At 46.5% G+C, this 25,584-nt stretch overlaps 1 protein-coding gene across 1 annotated transcript in view; it reads right to left on the reverse strand.

Moving 5' to 3' along the window:
• The window catches only part of LOC143768562 (pulmonary surfactant-associated protein D-like), a 122,953-nt gene that overhangs the window by 14,190 nt on the left and 83,179 nt on the right, over nucleotides 1–25,584 (reverse strand). The window contains exons 2-4 of the mRNA XM_077257208.1: nucleotides 9,879–10,093; nucleotides 7,915–8,031; nucleotides 6,027–6,110 (exon numbers count right to left, since the gene is read on the reverse strand). Of these exons, the coding sequence (XP_077113323.1) occupies nucleotides 6,027–6,110; nucleotides 7,915–8,031; nucleotides 9,879–10,077 (400 nt within the window). The 5' untranslated portion in view covers nucleotides 10,078–10,093. The remainder of the gene's footprint in view (nucleotides 1–6,026; nucleotides 6,111–7,914; nucleotides 8,032–9,878; nucleotides 10,094–25,584) is intronic.

Genomic DNA, 25,584 nt, shown 5'->3' on the forward strand with positions numbered 1-25,584 from the left:
AGTGTCTCCAGCATTGCCCCCCAGTGTCTCCAGCATTGCCCCCAGTGTCTCCAGCATTGACCCAGCCCCAGTGTCTCCAGCATTGCCCCCAGTGTGTCCAGCATTGCCCCAGTGTCTCCAGCATTGCCCCCAGTGTGTCCAGCATTGCCCCGTGTCTCCAGCATTGCTCCCGTGTCTCCAGAATTGCCCCAGTGTCTCCAGCATTGCCCCAGTGTCTCCAGCATTGCCCCAGTGTCTCCAGCATTGCCCCCAGTGTCTCCAGCATTGCCCCCAGTGTCTCCAGCATTGCCCCCAGTGTCTCCAGCATTGCCCCAGTGTCTCCAGCATTGCTCCCAGTGTGTCCAGCATTGCCCCAGTGTCTCCAGCATTGCCCCAGTGTCTCCAGCATTGCCCCAGTGTCTCCAGCATTGCCCCCAGTGTCTCCAGCATTGACCCAGCCCCAGTGTCTCCAGCATTGCCCCCAGTGTGTCCAGCATTGCCCCAGTGTCTCCAGCATTGCCCCAGTGTCTCCAGCATTGCCCCAGTGTTTCCAGCATTGCCCCCGTGTCTCCAGAATTGCCCCAGTGTCTCCAGCATTGCCCCAGTGTCTCCAGCATTGCCCCACTGTATCCAGCATTGCCCCCAGTGTCTCCAGCATTGCCCCCAGTGTCTCCAGCATTGCCCCAGTGTCTCCAGCATTGCTCCCAGTGTGTCCAGCATTGCCCCAGTGTCTCCAGCATTGCCCCAGTGTCTCCAGCATTGCGCCAGTGTCTCCAGCAATCATCTGATCTTCCCCAGTGTGTCCTCCAGCATTGTCCCCAGTGTGTCCAGCAATCTGCCCCAATGTCTCCTGCCCCAGTGTCTCCAGCATTGCCCCAGTGTCTCCAGCAATCATCTGCCCCAGTGTGTGTGTCCTACAGCATTGCCCCAGTCAGTGTCTCCAGCATTGCCCCAGTAACTTACTGTCCAGCATGCAGCATTATTGCCGTTACTTAGGTTACCAAAATACACACACAAAAAAAACAACAACCCAGTTCTCCTCACCTGACCAGCGCTCCAGACGACAAGCTTCCTCCAGCAGCGCGCACTCGCCGGAATGTGTGACAGACGCCGGCGACGTGTGCACTGCGCATGCGGCCGCCGACTTCAGCTGCCAGCCTCCAATTGGCTGGCGGCTGCCTGTTGTTAACTACTGACGTGCGGGCCCGCGCACGCACATCAATAGGAAACCGCCACAGTGCCGGTATGGGACCGGTGAGCAGATGATACAGAGCCCAATGCGGGCCACCTCTCTCTGCCCATAAATTATACATACGCCAGTAGTAAGTTAGGGGGCCGTGCAGCAGTGCAGACAGTAATGCCCTGATGGCGGCGGCCGGCGGGCAATCTGTGCAGTAGTAGCCCAGGGCCCCCCCACACCACTGGGCCCTGGGCTACCGCCCAGATTGACCCTCTTATAATCCGCCCCTGATAATAAGCCCCCTACCTCCCCATCCCAGAAAACAACTATTACATGTGATGGAGTGCAAATAAGGCCTCTTTCACACTTCCTTCTTTCTTTTTCCGTCACAATCCGTCGTTTTGTGAAAAAAACGGATCCAGCAAATGGTGCTGCTAAATCCGTTTTTTCTCATAGACTTGTATTAGCGACGGATTGTGACGGATGGCCACACGTTTCATCCGTCATGCACTGGATCCATCGAAAATCGCTCTCTGTCGGGCGGAGACAACGCAGAGAGGAACATTTTTTGTGTACGTCGGAAAATCGCTCAGCAACGGATCCTGTGCTGCCCGTCGTTGGCTATAATGTATCCATTAATGACTGTGAAAAGCAGGAATCCAGCGACGGATGCCATTTTTTCAAACTGAACAAGCGTGGAAGAATTTGCCGTCAGGGAAATTCTCTCGCTCTCTTTTTACTATTGATGTTGCCTATGCCTATCAATAGTAAAAAGATATAATGTTAAAAATAATAAAAAAAAAAAATTGTGATATTCTTAACTTCCGGCGTCCCGCGCAGCCTTCCCGATGCTCGTGGCAGCTCTCGCTCCTAGTGATGCAAAGCGAAATGACCCGATGACGTAGCAGACTCGTGAAACCACTATGTCATCACAGGTCATTGTCTCGCTATGCATCACTGGGAACAGAGCATCGCGAGGATCAGGAAGGCTGCCGGGGATGCCGGAAGGTATCAGAATTATCTTCTCACATTCACCCCCCCGTGCCCTGTCCCCCTCCCCCACCTCAGCCCCCACAGCACCCCCATCCTCTCACATTTACCCCCCAGTGACTATGACATGCCTATTAATCTAATGCATTTTATCCCCACTTACCAATAAAGTTTGCAGCAGGACCAGGAAGTATCTGAATAAAATGCAGGTGGGCACTAGGACCCAGCGTGCCTGCCCTGAGCCAATCACACTGAGGGAAGAAACCTGCAGCCTGGGAGAAGCTCCTGAGGTGGTCAGCACAATACAGTGCAGGAGGGAGATTTGCAACTGGCCACTGTCTGATCAGCGTACAGAATCTCCTTCAGGCAGTACAAGAAATGTGGTGCACTCTGCGTAGAAAAAAAGGTGCAGGCTGAACAAAAATCACAATGTCTATGGAAAAACAGCCGCACACTCAAAGCTGGAAGGTTTTATGTGAAAATTATACTCTTTATTAGTATCCATAGATTGGATATATGATTAGAATATAAATATAATGGTTGGAATTCGGTTCTTGGGTTTACAGCATGTGTTCACACACACACACACACACACACACACACACACACACACACACACACACACACACACACACACACACACACACACACACACACACACACACACACACACACACACACACACACACACACACACACACACACACACACACACACACATTACTTATAGGGCATGTCAGGCAGCCCTTCTCATGCTCTTCTTGCTTCTCCTGGCTGTATAGGATCTGCATCTCTGGGGACACCCTACATGATCCCTCTACTAAGGTGTTCTAGTTAGCACTATTTTGTATATATTGGGTTGTAAATTAATATATGCACTAGATTCCTGTTGTAGGTTTATGTTAATATGTAAATACATTGTTTATTGTGTCACATATGCATGTACAGCACATCTATACTATATACTTACGTTGTATGTTTGTTTTTCAGTGTGGTTTTGACAAAGACCAGCCTTGGTCGAAACGTTAACCCTAACTTAAAGTATCCATCATTATTTATAATGCTAATGAGCACTCGGTGATGCCTGTACTAATAAAGAGTATAATTTTCACAAAACCTTCAAGCTTTGAGTGTGCGGCTGTTTTTCCATAGACAGAATCTCCTTCAGGCAGGAGAGCGGGCATTTTGCTGCTCTCCTTTTGTGCTGTATTGTGCCTCAGCATGGAAGTGGCAGTGCCAGCTCCCAGTGGGCCCCTTCATGTGACAGGGCCCGGGGCAAAGGTCTCCTCTCCTTATTCGGGAATCTGGAGTACCTACAGAGCTGCTTCTGAACCGCAGGGATGTGGAGTCGCATTTGTTAAAGGAACAACCATAACGTAACTTGTACCCTGGAGACCAAGTGACATTTACTGTATCTGGCATAAAGGCGAAAGGGGATGATATGCCCTTAATGTTACGATATGCACTGGAAAACATGCTGCTACACCTGGAGCAGCCAAAAACGCAGCGCAATCACAGGCAGCACAGACTGCAGTTGCTGGACAATCGGAAAGCTGTGGACACCAGGAGTGGCCTTAAAGGATCAAGCAAATAATGTCAGTTGTTTGATAGTGAACAGTTAATTACCTGGTAAAGGATGTTGATTCTTGTTTATTAAGAGGTTAAAGGACAAAAAGGTGATGGACGGTGAATTACCAGAAAACTTTACCGTAAACACCATGCACTGGCAGCGTGAGTAGAACCCTTGTTGTTTGCACTAAAAGTTATTGCCTTAAAGAAAATCCTGAACAAAAACCATTTGGCGTGGTCGAAGAAAGGTCTAAATGGTTATGCCTTGCAGCCCGCCCAAGCCTACGTTGGGGGCTTGAAACGTGTCTCCTACATTGCTGTTGTTGGTGAGAAGGACACCCCGGAACGGGATCTCACAACTTGTTGAGCAGAAGTGTTGCTAATATTCTGTTTTCCACCTGAATGTTATTTTTGCATCTTCTAAAAATGTTTGCACTTTTTGAACTTTTACAGTTATGCAACGTTAAAGAAAAGTAACCTCCCATAAAGGGAAGAAAAGTTTATATGACCTGTTACAGTTGAAATGCATTTCACAAAAATTTTGCATGTCTTAACCCGTTTATTGTTTATGTTTTTCCCAGTCCGGGAGTACTGGATTTAATAGGGAGGAATGAAACACCACAAGAATTCAGTTGTCACACTGGTATTGCCTTCCTCACAGAGAGGGTGATGCTATGCCTGGAAGCAAGAAGGATCCTTTTAACAGGCAACACTTACAAACAACACTTTTCTGACTCCAGGCCAGAAGGGGGAGCTCTAGACCCAGTTTCAGGGTAGCTTCCCGATATATATTCTGGCTGAAGGAGGAGTTAGACAGTCAGAAGAGTGAGCAGTGGAGAGTCTGTGAGAAAAGCTGAAGCTTAACAGATATACGGCTCTGCAGCTCCTGACAGATGAGTCTGTAGGAGACAGTGAGGAAAGAAGGAGGAGAGAGAAACTGGAGTGGAGCTGCGAGTGGGTTACCTCCAGGATTAAGTGCAAGAAACAGGAGGCCAGAAGTCCGAGGTTGTGGGGGAACTGTATGCTCCTGTATGACCACAATTATACCCAAAGGCACAGCAGGAGATTAGAGCCCAGAGTCACCACGAGAAGGGGCACCTATAAAAAGGCTCGAGTTGCCTGCCATGTGGGTAGTGTCAACCTAAAGAGACAGATTGAGAAAGGACCTTGTGTGAAGCCTCAGGCAGCAAGGGTCTATGAATAAAGCACAATAAGGAAGGCTTCCAACCACACCTGGCTAGGGGATTCCGAATCGCTTCCAGGCTACCCAGATTCCAAAGATCACCTGTAACCTGTACCTGAACTTCATCAGTAAAAGGTAAAGAGACTGCAACCTTGTGTCCTCCAATTCTTTCCTGCACTTCACTATCTATCATCCTTTCCAACTACACTGGGGGCCCTGGGGACTAAGCTCTACCTGTGGAGAGATATACCATCTAAGCTGCAATGCCATTATCCCCAGTGGAAATGGGAATAAAGTCTAATGTAGTAATGTTCATGAAGCCACCTGTGGTATTTAAGCAGCGTTTGGCACTCATGGCCAAATACCACAGGTGGCTTCATGAACATTACTACATTAGACTTTATTCCCATTTTCATTAACCCCTTTTTAGTTCACTTTAACAAAAGTTAACTCATTAGTAGTGTTGAGCATTCCGATACCGCAAGTATCGGGTATCGGCCGATACTTGCGGGTATCGGAATTCCGATACCGAGATCCGATACTTTTGTGGTATCGGGTATCGGTATCGAAACATTAATGTGTAAAAGAAAGAATTAAAATAAAAAATATTGCTATACTCACCTCTCCGACGCAGCCTGGACCTCACCGAGGGACCCGGCAGCGTTCTTTGCTTAAAATGCGCGCGTTTACTTCCTTCCGTGATGTCACGGCTTGTGATTGGTCGCGTGCCGCCCATGTGGCCGCGACGCGACCAATCACAGCAAGCCGTGACGTAATTTTCAGGTCCTCAATGCCTAATTCTAGGCATTCAGGATTTTAAAATTACCTTCCGGCTTGTGATTGGTCGCGTCGCGGTCACATGGGCGACGCGACCAATCACAAGCCGTGACGTCACGGGAGGCAGGAGACGCGCGCATTTTAAAATTACGTCACGGCTTGTGATTGGTTGCGTGCCGCCCATGTGACCGCGACGCGACCAATCACAGCAAGCCGTGATGTAATTTCAGGTCCTGAATGCCTAATTCTGCATGAACTTTCAGCAACAAAAATGACATATCTAAATATACCATTAAAACAAATTAAAGACATACGAAGAATGTCAGAAAAATCTCAATGTATAATTACTTTTTTTATATTTTGAAAGACTTGCTTGAAATGTCTCGAGTTCTCTTTGAAATGCATTTAATTGTTCCTTGACGACTTCAACCTCTGAGAAAAACGATACGAAAAATATAATGTATTTATTAATTTATTAATCTAAATCTCATTTGCAAACCTTAAGGGACTTATCAGGTAACAAATAAAGAATTGTCCCTAATATTTGCCTGTGTTTTTTTTTGATTGTCAACCTAGGATCAAATTCATTTAAATAAAAAATAAAGCATCTTTAAAACACTTTTTAATAATAAAAAATGTAGCACCAGTGATGACAGCATTTAATCTTATTTATGCCAGACATCTATTTACAGTAGGTAGTACAGTAGCTCATACAGTTGTTGTGTTTCTATCTTTGGAGGACAGGGACCCAGGGTCATTGAACAATCAATGTTTGCTAATATGTTGATTGATCATTGTGTGGGTCCATGTGGCTTGTTGGACTGCAGAGTAATGAAGGACGAACTGTAGGACTGATTAAGTACTCAAACAATGAGAGTTAAACTCATCCCACTCCCCCTGACCTGTGGATGATGACCCGAACCACAGATGTCGGTATAAAAAGGGATTTCTATCTTTCTGCAAAATTAGATCAAAGAAGAGACTCTATATGACAACAGCCAAGGCACTATGGCATCATCAATTGGAACACAGATTTGACATTCTACAGGATGACAGCTCTTCCTGGAGGAATATAGATCTGCTCCATTGACCAACACTGAACCCATGGAGATGTTTTGGAGAAGCCAGGTTGGGACCCTCCGGTCAATTAGCCACGTGCCTCAATGGACTGCCAGCTTCCTAAACTGGTTATTGCCATTTCTCTGTAGGTGCCTGCCAAACGCAGGGTGCCACTGGTGAGGGTAGTCTTCCCTGGAAGCCCCAAAGTAGCAGCTGCTCTAATCCTGGAGAGTTCGCTGAAGGGTGACACACTGTAATTTGCACCATCTTGGGTATTTTACTGTTCTCTATTGTCTGTTTGGTTCAATAAAGTATTGCCACACTGTTTTACCCTCAACCTGTTTTGTTTGAGTAGTATTATGCCCATGGTAAAAGGAGTGCAGGTGTTCAGTGGGATGAGTCCTGGCCCATGCAGTCTCAGATCAGCAAATTAGAGCACCCATTGACCCCCGTATCTCCACAGCACCTATTTAAAATGGTTGTCTGTTTTCAGTAACTTTTATTCAAAAATGCTCTAAAACAAAGAGCAGGTACTCAACTCAGCTCTGTTTGATACAGGAGAAAAATATATCTTGGTACCGTGTTAGCCAGTAGATAGAAAAATATTTAGAATTGAGAGTCCTCAGCGGTTGATACCTTTTAATGGCTAACTGAAAAGATGCTTTCAGCTCTGTTTGTTCTTTTTGGAATTGTTGAGCATTTGGGTTCCATTTTCTTGACAGTTGAAAATACCTTTTTGTGACCAGTTTATATACTGTATACACCTACTTTACTGGAAGGCCACATTCACACATTCAGTATTTGGTCAGAATTTCACATCAGTATTTGTAAGCCAAAACCAGGACTCAGTGAAAAATGCAGCCATGGTGTTGTATTTCTATTACACTTTTTCTCCACAGGTTTTGGCTTACAAATACTGATGTGAAATACTGACCAAATACTGAATGTGTGAACATAGCCTAAGTGTCTCCATTATGGCAGGCTATTGGCAGACACTGTGAGAAGGCTAAATCTTCAGTCCTATTATATACCTGTTGAACTGTTCACTTTCCTACTGTCTGTAAATTGTGATTTTGTAGTTGTAAAAGTGCACACACACTTTAGTGACAATGTTCAATAAAATTATCAGGAAACCTCAGAAAGCACAGGATATATCAGATTATTTTCTTTATAGCACCTGAAGTGGCACTGACACCCTGTTCTCCTTTTTGTCCAATTGAGCCTCTCTCTCCCTTTACTCCAGGAGGACCAAGTTTTCCAGGAGGTCCCTGAATTCCTCGAGATCCCTGTGTACCTTTGTGAGAAAGAAGAAATAAAAATTGAAATGATATATCTATTGATTGAAAGTTTAAGTTTATGTTCTCATTGACAAAGTCCAGTGATAGTGTAGTGTGAAGGAAAGAAGAGTGTGTGGCAATTGCCTTTTGTCGACCATTTGACCAGTTACCTGTGGAATTAGCACCACTACAAACCCTACTGATAATACTCCCCATCTTTAATATTGTAGCACTCTTAGTTCCAATCTTCTCCCTTTCTCTTCAGTACTATACAGTATGTGGTAGTGCTATTGCATGCTTCTGTTAACATAACCATAAACTGCTCACACTAAGAATGCTTACTGCAACAAGTATAATTGGTATCAAGTCAGTACTATCACCCTATTGCTATGGCCACACAATAATAATAGCGAATTGGTCAGCATGATTGTACTCCCTAAACTATTTATATATGTGACACCCCAGAGTCCTGGTTGACTGAGAAGGAAGAATAGTGCTTAGTGAGTGTGCAGGAGAAGGAAGGCAGGAGAGTGACACCAGGGGAGCACAGCAGTGTTTGGGCTACCTCCCTGGCCGAGCGCAGATTCCGGTAGCTGGAAGACAGAGGTTGTGTCGGACTCTAGGAGACACAGCAGAAACCGGCAGGACAGCTGGACTACAATTAACCTGTCCACCCTAATACCCATGAGGCACCTTGGGACATAGAGCCCGGGTCGTGATAGAGACCTTATAAAAAAGGCTCGAGCCACCTTTCATATGGGTTTGTGTCCTAACCTTCATGGAGGACAGAGAGAACTGTGAGGACCTTTGCTAGAAGCCATAGGCAGTAAGGGACTACAACATCACCACGCTAAAAGGAAGGCTTCTAACTAGACCTGGTAAAGGGAACTCTGAATTCGCTTCCAAGCCAGCCAGACCCTGCCTGTACCTGTGATCTGGTGCCCTGGACTGGGGTTGCCTGAAGCCTTTAGTCAACCAGGTAAAGAGACTGCAAACCTGTATAATCTGTTTCTTACCGCACCACTCACGATTTTCATGTACACACCGGGAGCCCTGGGGACCCAACTTCACCCGTGGGAAGTTACACCATCTAGCTGCCATAACATGACCCCAGAGGACCCAACTTCACCCGTGGGAAGATATACCATCTATTTGCCATAACATCCCTCTAAAGGACTCCTTTATGCAGCCTCGGTCCCCACTGACCAAACACCACAAATGGCGTCACGAACACAAACTTTTTTCTAAATCCCCTTAAAAGATCTTTCCTTTTACTTGGGTGCCCAGGGCCATGGATCGGGTCACAGCCACGGTGACATCCCCTTTAGGTACCGGACCCGGTACTGAGTACCCCACGGCCCTGATGGGCCACTCATATGTGCATGTGGCTTTTTTATACATAAATTCAGCAATACCTTTACACGGCCAGCCCATTCCTCTTTTACTGAGAAAACACTGTTGGAATTGACAATTAAATCATGCTGATAAGCTATTGTAGATCTGAAGCCTCCGTCACTCCACATCTGTTCCCCACCTCGCGCTGCCTCTTTCTGCTTGACTGTACCATATTGATATTGTCTAATCTGGTTAACTCTGCCTTAAAATCGAAAGCACATTACTGCTAGAGTTGTCATTCCAAAGTTGGCCCCAACAAAGCAGAGTACGCTAAGGCTTCTTCACAATTTCTCTTTTTTCCTTGTGAACAAGACCTTACCAAACTGAACTCATTTTGATCACAAATGTTTTTCATGTAGGAATTAAATCTAGCCTCTGCAGCATCTCGTTGGAGTATTATCACACACAGAACAGAGGTTCAACAGCTTTCTGAGTGTTGATTCACAGTACTGTAATATTAACATGTTACCTCGCTCTCCTTTTTCTCCTTTTAAACCTTCTTTGCCATCTCTTCCATCCCTTCCAGGCAATCCACTATGGCTATGTGTACCGCATGATATAATCGCACATGTATTGGATCCTTCTTCACATTTTCCATTATCTGCAGTAATGTGTGCATTCAGGAGAAGCCCATATAATAAAAGACTGAAAAGCTGTATAAGCTTCATTGTTGAGGATATTTCTCTAAAGAAAATAGTAAACTTGTTATGGTTACAGTAATATAACACATAAAACTTTCATTAATCAAAATGTAATGATCGTCACAAAAATTGGCTTTACTCAAGGTTATAGTTTCTGCTGCCTTCTCAGACATTCAATATGTGACATATACAGAATTTCAACCGTCTTGATTGGGAATGAGCAGACCTGTGGATGTTCGGGTTCGTCGGGTTCGACCGAACAGCAGTCCAAAGTTCAATTCGGGTAGCAGAACTCTATTCGAACATGAACCTGAACCCCATAGAAGTCAATAGGTACCTGTACTTTTGTGCTGTAAAGTGTCTGCACAATGGTCATAGTAGGGACTATGGTGCTGCAAAAGGAAGAAAAATGAGGCAGGAGCAGGACAATTGCTCTGCAAACATATATGAATAGGAAAATAACAAAATAACATGGAATAAAAGCATAAAATAATGAACTTAAAGTGAAGGTCCAAGTGGATGAGGACGTGGCAGTGTAGTTGGAAGAGGGGAAGGAAGAGGTAGTCACTAGCCAACACTGCTTTTGTGTTTTTGTTTTTTTCTTTTTAGAGGGGTACGCTGCAAAATAGCTTTGATGCTGATGCTATGAAAACAGCCTTATTGGGGGTACTCTGCAAAACATCCTCGTTGATGAAAATTCTTCAAAACTGACAAGTTGGGGGTACGCTGAAAACAGCCTCTGTGGGGGAACCCTTAAAAACAGGCTAGTTGGAGGTACTCTGAAAACAGGCTCTGTGGGGGCACTCTGCATACAGGCAGTGCGATAATCTGCTGTCAAAAATCTCTATTTATACATGGCGCATAATATTCTGCACTTTTTTTGGTTTCAAATAATGATGAGAGCATCAAAAAAATGTTGTGGCCATGTTGCTGCTGGTGGTGGAGTAGCCGCTACAGGGAGAGTGAGGTCGTGGTCGATCTGTGCCTGCTACAAGCTAAAATGAAACACTTTTCTTGAGTGCACGCAGTGCACAGGACATTCGGCGCAATGTCGTAGGTCCAAATACCACTGGGTGAAAGGTGAGGCCAGAACAAGTAGAGGCAGTTTTAGATTGGATGACTTAGAGTGCACCCAGATCCTTCACTTTGTCTTCCATTTGGTTCCCTGCTGAAAGCCCAGAGTTTGCACCTCTGTCCAATGAGCATGCGTCTTCCACCTCACCCCTCACAAATCAGGCAAGCAGCCTGCTTTTTGATGACCCCTCTGGCTGTGGTTCCCTGGGCCATCCACCTGGCCCTGCCTCATAAGTGTAAGAGATTGAGTAGGTAAGCAGGTTGCAGGATGCAGTGACAAACAGGAGGCAGAGCAAGGGTTAAAAAGGTATAACAATTTAGTGAAACAAGGTATTCACTCCACACAGGGAGGTTAATGGTTAAAGGAGGGATAATAAGGGTAGCAAATGTAAAACAATAGCAGTCCAATGAAAGAACTTATCGTGTCCTGTTTGGTCCTCTGCAGCAGATGATCCCACAGGAGGTTACAGCGGCAGGGCGATGTCCTCAGATGGGGTCCTTTAAGCAATGGTCTGTCTTCTGGCGGCAGCGGTAGGTCTCCGGTACCTTCCGCTGAGCACCTAGTCCATAAGTAAGTGCATCCGAAACAAACTAGACTGCTTCACTCTCAGAGACAAACGTAAATGGGTGGGAAGCGAGGGGCAAGTTAGACCGCAAAAGTCTGTTCGGCATTCGACCTTCTCTCCTCTGTACGTGCGAGGTACTCACAGTCACTGAGTGCACGGCACTTCTGTCTCTTGTAGCTACTGAGTGCAGCAGCATATCTCTCTGCAGCAGTCCCGCTGGAGGCGGCGGGGACCAAACAACGCAGCCTTTCGCGGTGAAGGGGCTCAGAGGACAGAGCACGCTGCTCACCCAGCTGCGCGCTGCTGTTGATTCGTGCCAAACAGCCTGCTGCTGCGCTCTTTGCTATTTAAGATGCCCCTCCTACCCAGGTCATGAGATTGGTCCTGCTCCTCATTTCTTCCCCAGGCAACAAGGGAGGCAGCCTCAACAGTTCTGGACCCAGCTCGGTGCAGGTAACTGCGGCTCGGTCTTCCTCATTACACTCCCCCTGTCCTTTAGCTCGAAATTCCACAGGTGAGAGTTCTTGCAGCAGATGTTGACACTCCTCCGTCTCTCGAGTGATCTGCTTCCAAATAAACTGGTCTTGTTCATAAAGGTTTGGAGGTATTCCAGCTGTCGTTTGTTCTTTGCGACATAAGTCAGGTTGGGTAGTCGAGTCAGATTGAGCAGTTGAGGATGGGGAAGTGTCCGGTGGAGCAGCCATATTTCAGAAGTTTCAGGTTCTCGCACTTCCCGTGTGTCAGTGGGTAATGGACCGCCCAGGTCAGGCTTTAAGGCAGGTTCTACTTGTTCATCACAATTGAAGGTCACTGGAATAGACACTTTGGGAACAGTTGTCGCTCTTCCTTCACTTTTGGGATCTCATAACAGGCACGAATGAAGCATGCTTCGATGAACTACTCGGGTAGAGCCCCATTCTTTTCCCACAGGCTGGACTTCATAGATGGGTCCATCAGTTCCAATTCGGCGTTTCACCCAGTGTTGAGTTTGTTCCCATCGATGCTCTAACTTGCCTCGAGGTCGCTTGTCTCGGACCAATACTCGGTCCCTAGCCTTGAGAGCTGTCCCTCACAAAGGCATCGTCTCATGTCGCTCAAGTTCCCGAAACCTGGTCCATACAAGTCGATGCAGAGTCTGCAAGCGATGTCGATGTTCACGGACCCAGGTGGACACCACCGTCTGTGGGTAGTCCTCCTCTGGGTCCAATTCCATCTCTGTAATTTCTCATCCTTTCCGGCTGAACAGCAGGATGTATGGAGTGTATCCGGTTGCACTGTGCACTTGGTTGTTGTACACCCAGACCAGCTCAGCTACATACTCGAGCCAACAGACTTTTTTGTTTTCCTCCACAGTTCTCAACCTCTGAATCAATGTCCAGTTGAAATGTTCACAGCCTCCATTCCCCTGCGGATGGTAAGGTGTCGTCCAGAACTTTTCAATTTGATATAGGCGGTGAAGCTCCTTCATCACTTGAAAGCAGGCACCTTGATCAGAATGAATTCTTTCTGGGCAACCGTACACCCGGATGAAATCACGGCAGAAGGGCTGTGCAGCTGACTCAGCTGTCTGATCCTGGGTCGGAGTAACTACAGCGAACTTTGTGAAGTGGTCGGTCATCACAAGGCAATGTTTGTATCCGAGATGAGCCGGACCTATGATAAAGTAGTCGATCATTGACAGTTCTAGAGGTGCGGAGGTCACGATGGTCTGCTTAGGAGCCCTCTGTTCAGGAGGTTTGGCTAATTCACAACTTCGGCATTGTCATCAGGCTTTCTCCACCTCAGTCTTCAAATAGGGATGATAGACCAACTTCTGCAGCCACTGGAATGTCTTCTCTGGGCCAAAGTGGGCCCTTCTCTCATGAACTTCCATGTTGCTGATCAACTTTGCTGGGAGTACCACTTGCCAAGTGACTCCCAACTCCTGTACTAACTGCACCTTCTGACACAACAAGCCATCTTCCAATTGGAGCCTCTCCCACTGCCGGAGGATCTGCAATGTCCCGGGGACAGGGCATCTCTTTAACTTCAGCTGGGGAGCTGCTTCAAAGCCACCCACTGTCTCAACTGAGCGAGTTCCCTATCTTCCTGCTCGAGCTGCACCCAATCATCACAAGGTCATCCCAGCATGGGTTCCCCCCACGCCTCTCTGATCTGTTCCTGCATTGCCGCCAATGTCCAGGTGGAATTTCAAAACCCAGGGATTTCTTCTGCCTCCAGCTCTTCATCTCGTTTAAGTCCAGGCCGCTTGTTAGTCACTCTGGACAGAGCATCAGCATGTGTATTCTCAGCTCCTCTTTGATATGCGATCTTGTATTAGTATTTCACCATACAGGCCACCTATCTTTGCTCCAAGGCCCCCAGTTTCGCATTTTCCAGGTGGGCCAAAGGATTGTTATCGGTGCGTACCAACACTTCCGAACCTGACAGGTACTCGACGAATTTCTTGGTCATTGCCCACACTAGCACCAGTAGTTCCAGCTTGAAAGAACTATAGTTATCTGGATTTCATTCGGAGTCGTGTAGAGATCGGCTTGCATAAGCAATCACCTTCTCTTTTCTGTCCTGCATCTGTGATAATAAGGCTCCTAGCCAATGTAGGCTTCCATCAGTGTGAAGGATGAAGGGTTGCGAGAAGTTGGCAAAGGTCAGTATGGGTGCTTCCGTCAGGGCTTTATTCAGGGCTCAGAAGCCTTCTTCTTGGCTAGCTCCCAACTGGATGATCCGATTCTTTGCACAACAACTTTAGCAGCAAATTAGATATATGAGTGAAATTTTTCACGAACCTTCAATAGTATCCGGTAAGTCCCAGAAAGACCTGAACATTATTATTTCTATTATTTATTTATATAGCATCATTGATTCTGATATAGAAGGGTATGTGAAGGGGAAGTGAGTGTCCACACTGAGGGTGGATGGGCGAAGCAGGTAGAAAGCTCGCTTACTATTATTATTATTATTATTATTTATTTATATAGCACCATTAATTCCATGGTGCTGTACATGAGAAGGGGTTACATCAAAATACAAATATCACTTACAGTTAACAAAACTAACAATGATAGACTGGTACAGAGGGAAGAGGATCCTGCCCTTGCGGGATTACATTCTATAGGATTATGGGGAAGGAGACAGTAGGTCGAGGATTGCAGTAGCTCCAATGGTGTTGAGGTGGCCATGTGGTCTTTACAGGCTGTAAGCTTCCTTGAGGAGGTGGGTTTTCAGGTTTCTTTTGAAGGATCCAAAGGTAGTGGATAACCGGATGTGTTGGGGCACTGAATTCCAGAGGATGGGTGATGTTCGGGAGAAGTCTTGGAGGTGATTGAGTGAGGAGCGAATAAGCTTGGAGGAGAGGAGGAGGTCTTGGGAGGACCGGAGATTATGTGAGGGAAGATATTGAGAGATTAGTGTGGAAATATACGGAGTAGAAAGGTTATGGATGGCTTGGTAGGTCAGTGTTAGTAATTTAAACTGGATACGCTGGGAAATTGGGAGCCAGTGAAGGGATTTGCAAAGAGGTGAAGCAGGAGTGTAGCGAGGAGAGAGATTAATTAGTCGGGCAGCAGAGTTAAGGATGGACTGGAGGGGTGCGAGAGTGTTAGAAGCTAGGCCACAGAGGAGTATGTTGCAGTAGTCGAGGCGGGAGATGATTAGGGCATGCACGAGCATTTTGGTAGAGAGTGGGTTGAAGAAAGGACAGATTCTGGAAATATTTTTGAGCTGGAGGCGACAGGAGGTGGCGAGAGCTTGGATGTGTGGTTTGAAGGACAGGGCAGAGTCAAGGGTTACTTCGAGGCAGCAGATTTTGGGGACATCGGAAAGTGTGATTTCATTTATTTTGATGGATAGATCAGTTAGGGAAGATATGCGAGATGGAGGAAAGATAATGAGTTCAGATTTGTTAGCATTGAGCTTGAGGAAGCGAGAGGAGAAGAAGGAAGATATGGCTGATAGACACTCTGGGATTCTGGAGAGCAGACAGGTACTAGACCCATGAGACAGTAGCTCCTTTGTGGACATCAGCTGACCCTGTGGCAGAGGTTATACCATTGACAAAAGGGAGAAATTGATATAGAAGGGTTAATGTTTTGCCTTTAATTTGCCTTTTGCCTTTAATTACTAGAATTGCTAGAATTTGTTCTTATGATGCAGTAGTCTTGTAGTCTCCAATTCAAGGATTTTATACTTCTTATCTTGATCCAAGAAGTATCGTTTCTCCTTGTGGAGAATGACATGATAAGCATGTCGAGGTGAGGAGACTTAAAGCCGCAATGCTCCTCTGGGAAATATGCAAATTGTCTCTTCGGAGAGGAAGAGGACTAGAACTCTAGTGCCACCTATTGGAAGTAGCAATCCAAACAGTCAATGTCGACCCTTTAACGAGCCTTGTCACATGACTTAGGATAATAGCCAAACCAGAATCTCAATTTGCAGACAATGTGTTTCGGGGTACTGCCCCTCGTCAGTGCAAAGTGGAGATCTGGTTTGGCTGATTGAGAGGCGTCTGACCGATGAAGAGGACTAGAACTCTAGTGCCACCTATTGGAAGTAGCAATCCTAACAGTCAATGTCGACCCTTTAACGAGCCGTGTCACATGGCTTAGGAAGGACGGTCATGGCATCGGTCAGACGCCTCTCAATCAGCCAAACCAGATCTCCATTTTGCACTGACAAGGGGCAGTACCCAGAAACACAGTGTCTGCAAATTGAGATTTTGGTTTGGCTATTATCCTAAGTCATGTTAGGATTGCTACTCCAATAGGTGGCACTAGAGTTCTAGTCCTCTTCCTCTCTGAAGAGACAATTTGCATACTTCTTATCTTATATGTTTTCAACAGTCAGTCACAACATGCTCTGGGTGCATGGTAAATAAAGGTCAGCCCGACCCGGGGTAACGGGAAGGGGGGGGGGGCTACATGAGTTACATTTGCAGTAAATGGTATAAATACTGCCTCTTGATTCATTATAGCAGATAAAGTGAATTTCTTCGCAACTAGTGTTGAGCATTCCGATACCGCAAGTATCGGGTATCGGCCGATACTTGCGGTATCGGAATTCCGATACCGAGTTCTGATACTTTTGTGGTATCGGGAATCGGTATCGGGATCCATATTAATGTAAAAAATAAAGACTAAAAATAAAAAATAGGGGTATACTCACCTCTACAGCGCCCCTGGACCTTACCACTGTTAACCGGCAGCCTCCGTTCCTAAGAATGAGCAGTTTAGGACCTTCGATGACGTCGCGGCTGACGTCGCGGCTTCTGATTGGTCGCGTGAGCGCTCATGTGACCGCTCACGCGACCAATCAGAATCCGCGACGTCAGCCGCGACATCATCGAGGGTCCTAAACTGCTCATTCTTAGGAACGGAGGCTGCCGGTTAACAGTGGTTAGAACCAGGGAGCGTCAGAGGGTGAGTATATCCCTATTTATTATTTTAATTCTTTATTTTTTACATTAATATGGATCCCAGGGCCTGAAGGAGAGTTTCCCTCTCCTTCAGACCCTGGGAACCATCCAGGGATACCTTCCGATACTTGTGTCCCATTGACTGGTATTGGTATCGGGTATCGGTATCGGCGATATCCGATATTTTTCGGGTATCGGCTGATACTATCCGATACTTTCAAGTATCGGAAGGTATCGCTCAACACTATTCACAACGTGTGAGCAGTTTCCTTTTTCTCCAAGCGCCCTTGTCAATTAAGGGCGTAACCTCCTGATTTGGCCTCACTAGTGATTTGGCATATCTGACATTGGGTCAGAACACAAACAGCTATGACAGTTTTGGTGCCCAAATGCGGGACTGTGGTAACCAACCTATTTGGAATCCATATGTGTGAGCTTATTGGGAGATTGGACGTGCAAAACCCAGCTGCAGCAAGGTGAGAAATTTTATTCTTACACTTTGTTTTGCACTTGCAATCTCTCCAGATCTCCCAATATCTCTGGATAAAGGCTGGAAGCATGGTTCAAAGAACCGACATCACCAGTGAGTTTTGTGTTTGCCTGTTTACGTCCATAGGAGAGTTGAATAAGATCATCATGGTTATCTGTATTTTTTGTCAATATACTAACTGGTTGTGTACTGAATAGAACAGAGCTGGGATAGACTGTACAGTGTTGTTGTTTTGGTCATTTTGGATTGGCAGTACATCATATGAGACTGCATTTTGTATAGGGCTGTGGTTTCTGTTGTTTGACCTTGTTGCTCTCAGAGTGTCAGTGGACACTGCTGTAGCTACATAAGTTGTGTTAATTCCAAAGTGCAAAACAGGCACGCTGTGCGAATCCTTGTATGTATATCTGTGAGAACCTTTGAATGAGATGAGAGGTGAGTAATTGAGTATGAGGGATATACGGTAAATAAGTCCCTGATTGATAACGGGTTCCGTTAGGTGTGGTCCTCTGTATGTGACAGAGGATATTATTCAACTCACTTTGAGCTGAATCAGGCGGAGTGATTGAGATAAGGGATTTTGATTCTCTTCTTGTAAAAATCAACTGAAGAGTGAAAGAAATCAAAAATCTCTGAATGAGCATGTATGAATAAATCATCACATAAGTATCATTACTTATCCAATTGTTGCTGAGGGTCCAGGATGGATGAGTTGTGGATATTTTTAATTAACATTTAATTTACATCTGAGATTCAGTGAAACCCATGTTATATGTGATTTGACAGTGGACAGGTTTCTGTATGTGGTATGGCCGGGCGCGGTCAAGATCAGATTATTCAAATGGTGCAGTGATCTGCCGTATAGCGAAACTGTTTTTGATTCCCAGAGGATGAAGGTTTTGTAGAAATTAACTAAGTCTAAGAACTGCTGCATTCTGTTTGAAGCCGCTGTGCAATTGCTTGTGAGTTTCTCCTTTCTGTGTGGAGGGATGCTGTAAGTTCTTATCTCTGCTGCGTGCCTGATGGGAGGTGGTATGAAGCTGCACTCAAGATTCTCTGTAGTTCTGTCCTTCATGTGGAACACGCTGGGAGATCTGTGTTTTTCAGAAGCAACAGAACTGTATTGAAGTAGAAAGAAATATTGTAAGTTGAAAGTTGAAAGAAAAATATGGTGCCTATTTTTAGAAGGAAACTTGTAAGTGATTGTTTGGTCATCAGTAGGGTTGAGCGACTTTCATTTTTTAAAGATCGAGTCGGGTTTTGTGAAACCCGACTTTGTCCAGAGTCGAGTCGAGTGCAGTCGGCCGATTATCACTAAAAGTCGGGGATCGACCGAAACACGAAACCCAATGCAAGTCAATGGGGAACCATAGTCGGCAGTGAGTGGAGGCCAGGAAAACACCTACAGTGCCCATTTTAATGCCAAAAACATCCATTCTTGTTTCTGAAGCTTGTCAATCTTAATTAACTTTATAATAATAGTTGGGCATTGGAACTTGGGGGTCATTTGGCAAAAGTTGTGGGGGGTAGGGTTGGTTCAAGGTTTTAGTGGGCCCAGGAAACATGGACTACGTCATGGCGGTGGAGCAGGGAGAGGTAAGTATTTCAACGTTGCAAGTGCTGTGATCCTGAGCAAGCAGGGGGGGCCCACTCGTTCGCATTGGCACTGGCACAGGGCCCCTCAAAGTACAGCGGTGTGTTTGCATGGCGGGGGCGCCTCCCACCAGCAGCGACACTTTTGCGTACTCTGAAGGGCCCTGTGCCAGTGACGTCGCCAACGAGTATGCCCCCCCACCTGATGAAGGAACCTGCACTTTCATCTGCACCTTCCTCTTTGTCCCTGTGTAAGGTGGTATAACATGCGGGAAGGGGAACCTTACTTTCAGCAGGGTCAGATTCTGGCTGTGTAGAGTGCAAGGGGAATGTAGTGGTCTGGGTCAATGTACCAGCAGACTCATCTAGCAGTGGCTGGGCAATGGGCAGGATGAGGAGGAAACAGATATAGGGCCAAAGAATAAAGTAGGCTAAATGCAGTTCTTAATTGGTAACAGGACTAAACAGGCGGCATTGCTTTGTTCAGTGGAGTAGCAAACCCAGGAGCAGCAGACACTGTTTTAAGGGCCCAAGCACACTAATAGGCCAAATGCAGTTTAATATCTGCTACTGTAGGCCGAAAGCCAGAAGGTTGAAGCTCAGCTTTTTTCAGTTGAGGACAAACACCATGGAGGGGCAGACACCGTTAGTAGGCCCTAACCACCAATTTTTAAAAACACAGCACTTAATGAGAGCCAGAAGGTTGAAGCTCAGCTTTATTCAGTTGAGGAAAAACACCAGGGAGGGGCAGACACCGTTAGTAGGCCCTAACCACCAATTTTTAAAAACACAGCACTTAATGAGAGCCAGAAGGTGGAAGCTCAGCTTTATTCAGTTGAGGACGACACCAGGGAGCGGCAGACACCGTTAGTAGGCCGTAACCACCAATTTAAAAAAAAAACAGCACTTAATGAGAGCCAGAAGGTTGTAGCTCAGCTTTATTCAGTTGAGGTCAACACCAGGAAGCGGCAAACAGAGGTATTAGGCCCCAACCACCAATTTAAAAAAAAAAAAAAAAAATGAGAGCCAGAAGGTTGAAGCTCAGATTTATTCAGTTGAGGACAAACACCAGGGAGGGGCAGACAGAGTTATTTGGCCCCAAACACCAATTTTTGGTTAAAAAAGCACTTCATGAGAGCCTGAAGGTTGAAGCTCAGATTTAGACAGTGGAGGACAATTTGAATTAGGGACTGCAGACAGACTTAGTAGGCTGTCCCCTGTGGACCATGCATCCACCACATTAACCCATTGCGCCATAATGGACACGTAACCTTCCGTGGCCATGCCTACAGGTCCATGCGTCTGTTGTCAGGTGCACCTTTGTACTCACAGATTGCCAGAGTGCATGGACAATGCGGTCTTTTACATGCTGGTGGAGGGTTGGGATGGCTTTTCTCGCAAAAGAAGTGTCGACTGGTTAGCTTGTATCGTGGTACAGCGTAGTCCATCATGGCTTTATTAATATTAAATAAAATATATAAATAGGCTCTATGAACTTTTAAATAGGTTCCATGGGTACACGGGCAGCATTGGTGTGGTCAGTGGAGGAGTATTGCAAGGAGGGACCGTAGACAGGCTAACGAAGGCCTAAAATAACAAAAAATAGGCTCATGGCAGTTTTAAATCGCTTACATGGATACACAGGCAGCATTGTGGTCAGTGGAGGAGTATTGCAAGGAGGGACCGCAGACAGGCTAACGAAGGCCTAACATAACAAACAATAGTCTCATGGCAGTTTTAAATCGGTTACATGGATACACAGGCAGCTTTGTGGTCAGCGGAGGAGGAGTATTGCAAGAAGGGACCGCAGACAGGCTAACGAAGGCCTAACATGACAAACAATAGTCTCATGGCAGTTTTAAATCGGTTACATGGATACACAGGCAGCATTGTGGTCAGCGGAAGAGGAGGAGTATTGCAAGAAGGGACCGCAGACAGGCTAACGAAGGCCTAACATAACAAACAATAGTCTCATGGCAGTTTTAAATCGGTTACATGGATACACAGGCAGCTTTGTGGTCAGCGGAGGAGGAGTATTGCAAGAAGGGACCGCAGACAGGCTAACGAAGGCCTAACATAACAAACAATAGTCTCATGGCAGTTTTAAATCGGTTACATGGATACACAGGCAGCATTGTGGTCAGTGGAGGAGTATTGCAAGGAGTGTCTGACACAGTTAGTACTCCCAAAAAATAAATAGATGTTAATGTCTCGCAAAACAACAATAAATTAAAAAAGGGTGGCATGCTTAGGTACAGGGGTGGGCTAATCTGCATAGTTTATGACAATGTAATTTGGCAGTAAATTACTATTTACTGGTGTCAATATAGGACACTGACCCAGACTACTTTAACTAGCATCATAGATGTCAACAAATTGGTATTGTTTGTCAGGGCCAGGTATTGAATGATGTCAGCGCATAGACTAAACATTGGTGGAGCTGTGCGAGATAATTTTGAACGTGGTAGAGCACAGTTTGAGCTGGGGGGGAACTCTCTTGTGGCCGGCGGTACCGCCCCACGGCCCCTCATGTTACAACGGTGTGTCTGACGTTGGGTGCGCACCACCACCGCCAGAGACACTACATTGTACTATGAGGGACCCAAAAAAGCGGGCACACCCACCTCTTCAGACAAACAGCACTGTAATGGGTGCTTGCGCCAAGTGGCGAGACCACGGCCCCGTGGGGGGAGTTTTCACATTGGGGGAGGTGTAAACATGTCGTATGCTGGACAAACAGCTGCTGCAAATTAAGAGATTGGAACACTCAGTAAGACCAGTCCACAAGCAAGACCTTTTTATAGTAAAGCTAGGTGTCAGCCGGGAAAGGTGGGGCAAAATAATTTGAAATCCAGGAGTGGTTCATTTTAATGAAGGTGAGATCATCCACATTTTGGGTAGCCAGACGAGTCCTTTTTTCGGTTAATATTGAACCAGCAGCACTGAATACTCTTTCTGATAGCACACTAGCTGCTGGGCAAGCAAGCTCCTGCAATGCATATTCTGCCAATTCAGGCCAGGTGTCTAATTTGGATGCCCAGTAATCAAATGGGAATCACTCCACAACCTGGTCAGAAAACCCCTCTGTCCAACGCCACTTCTGATCTGTGCACCTCTAACACCTCTGCCCTGTAGCCCCCTGCAGCTTGTGTGAGAACCATCACCGGCGCTGTGTGCTGGGAATGCCTGAATCAAACGGTCTACAAGAGTAGCTTGTTTGGTTGCTAAGATTTGTTCGAGGTTCTCATGTGGCATAATATTTTGCAATTTGCCTTTATAGCGAGGGTCAAGGATGCAGGCCAACCAGCAATCATCATCGCTCATCATTTTAATAATGCATGTGACCCTTTTGAGGATACGTAAGGCATAATCCGCCATGTGGGCCAAAGTTCCAGTTGTCAAATCTGCGGTTGTGCTGGTTGGAGGGGCAGTTACAGGCAAATCTACGTCTTGTCTCCCTTAAAAAAACAGAACCCGGCCTTGCAATGCAATGCCACTAATTTCTGTTGGCCCAGGAGAAGCTTCCTCATTCAAAAACTACTCATCCCCATCATCCTCCTCATCCTCCTCCTCCTCTTCGCCCGCTACCGTGTCCTCTACACGGCCCTGACCAGACAATGGCTGACTGTCATCAAGGCTTTCCTCTTCCTCGGCTGCAGACGCCTGCTCCTTTATGTGCGTCAAACTTTGCATCAGCAGACGCATTAGGGGGATGCTCATGCTTATTATGGCGTTGTCTGCACTAACCAGCCATGTGCATTCCTCAAAACACTGAAGGACTTGACACAGGTCTTGTAGCTTCGACCACTGCACACCTGACAACTCCATGTCTGCCATCCAACTGCCTGCCCGTGTATGTGTATCCTCCCACAAAAGCATAACAGCACGCCTCTGTTCGTACAGTCTCTGAAGCATGTGCAGTGTGGAGTTCCACCTTGTTGCAAGGTCGATGATTAGGCGATGCTGGGGAAGGTTCAAAGACCGCTGATAGTTCTGCATATGGCTGGAGTGTACGGGCGAACGGCGGATATGCAAGCAAAGTCTGCGCACTTTGAGGAGCAGGTCGGATAACCCCGGGTAACTTTTCAGGAAGCACTGCACCACCAGGTTTAAGGTGTGAGCCAGGCAAGGAATGTGTTTCAGTTGGGAAAGGGCTATGGCAGCTATGAAACTCCTTCCGTTATCACTCACTACCTTGCCTGCCTCAAGATGTACAGTGCCCAGCCATGACTGAGTTTCATTCTGCAAGAACTCGGACAGAACTTCTGCGGTGTGTCTGTTGTCGCCCAAACACTTCATTGCCAATACAGCCTGCTGACGCTTGCCACTAGCTGTCCCATAATGGCACACCTGGTGTGCAACAGTGGCAGCTGCGGATGGAGTGGATGTGCGACTGCGGTCTGTGGACGAGCTCTCGCTTCTGCATGAGGAGGAGGAAGAGGAGGAGGGGGGGCGAACGCCTACAGCCAACTCTTTCCTTGACCGTGGGCTAGGCAGAACTGTCCCAATATTGCTGTCCCCTGTGGACCCTGAATCCACCACATTCACCCAGTGTGCCGTGATGGACACGTAACGTCCCTGGCCATGCCTACTGGTCCATGCATCTGTTGTCAGGTGCACCTTTGTAGTCACAGATTGCCTGAGTGCATGGACGATGCGGTCTTTAACATGCTGTTGAAGGGCTGGGATGGCTTTTCTAGAAAAGAAGTGCCGACTGGGTAGCTCGTAGCGTGGTACAGCGTAGTCCATCAGCGCTTTGAAAGCTTCGCTTTCAACTAACCGGTAGGGCATCATCTGTAATGAGATTAGTCTAGCAATGTGGGCGTTCAAACCCTGTGTACGCGGATGCGAGGATGAGTACTTCCTTTTTCTAACAAGAGTCTCATGTAGGGTGAGCTGGACTGGAGAGCTGGAGATCGTGGAACTAGCGGTGGTGCCGGTGGACATGGGTGACTGAGAGAGGGTTGGAGATGGTATTCTTGCCGGTGCCTGTTATGACCCCAATGGCAGAGGGTCTCAGAATTTATAACAAAGTCTGCAAACACAAAAAAACCAGCTCATAGGGCAGTGGTAACTAGGCTGACCATATACCTGAACCTAGCACCACAAATAGCAGCAGCCGGGGAACGTACCTACGTTGGTTCTAGACGTCTCGCGCCAGCCGGAGAACTAACTAACCCTAGAAGGGAAAAGATAGACCTTTCTTGCCTCCAGAGAAAAGACCCCAAAAGTTGGATACAAGCCCCCAACAAATAATAACGGTGAGGTAAGAAGAAAAGACAAATGCAAGGATGAACTAGGTTTTTTTAGCAAAGAGAGGCCCACTGACTAATAGCAGAATATAGGAAGATGACTTATACGGTCAGCAAAAACCCTATCAAAATTTCCACGCTGAATATTCAAGAACCCCCGAACCGTCTAACGGCACGGGGGGAGAATATCAGCCCCCTAGAGCTTCCAGCTATATCAGGAATCACATTTGGTACAAGCTGGACAGAAATAAGAGCAAATGCAAATAACCAAAAAATAAGGAAGCAGGACTTAGCTTATTTTGCAAGAACCAGGACCAGCAGACAGGAGCAAACAGAAAGGAACTGATTACAACGATGCCAGGCACCAGACTGAAAATCCAGGAAGCTTAAATAGCAACACCCCTGGACTAACGAGCCAGGTGGGTACCAAGCTAGAGAAAGAAGCTCAAAGTGTCATGTCGCTAGTGACCACAAGAGGGAGCCAAAAAGTCCAATTCACAACAGGTGCCCTACATGCAGTGTTTCCTACTACTAACCTGGTGATTCCCTGACTGCTTTGGCCTGGCGACGAAAGCTGCACAGATACTGCAGGTGGTGTGGGAAATGGTTGGCTTACAGGGAGGGAAGGGATGTAGCGTTGCTGACTAGCTTCATTGGCCGAGGGTGCTGCAACCTTTAGGGACGTTTGGTAGTTAGTCCAGGCTTGCAAATGCATGGTGGATAAATGTCTATGCATGCAACTTGTATTTAGACTTTTAAGATTCTGACCTCTGCTTAAGGTAGTTGAACATTTTTGACAGATGACTTTGTGCTGATCATTTGGATGTTGTTTAAAAAAATGCCAGACTGCACTCTTTCTACTATCGGATACCTTTTCAGGCATTGCAGACTGAGCTTCTTTAACCGGATGGCCACGCTGTCCTCCAACAGGTTTTTGTTTTGCCATGCGTTTTTGGCCAGATACGGGCCCGGTAAATGGAACCTGTTGTGATGTTGATGCCTGCTGTGGCTCCTCCTCCGCTTCAGAACTACTGCCGCCTGCACACTGTTCCCCCAATGGCTGCCAATCGGGGTCAACAACTGGGTCATCTATGACCTCCTCTTCTATGTCGTGTGCAACTTCGTCTGTGTCACCGTGTAAGCCGGTGG

Source organism: Ranitomeya variabilis, chromosome 4 (assembly GCF_051348905.1).
Source record: "Ranitomeya variabilis isolate aRanVar5 chromosome 4, aRanVar5.hap1, whole genome shotgun sequence".
In the NCBI taxonomy this organism is placed as follows: Eukaryota; Metazoa; Chordata; class Amphibia; order Anura; family Dendrobatidae; genus Ranitomeya; species Ranitomeya variabilis.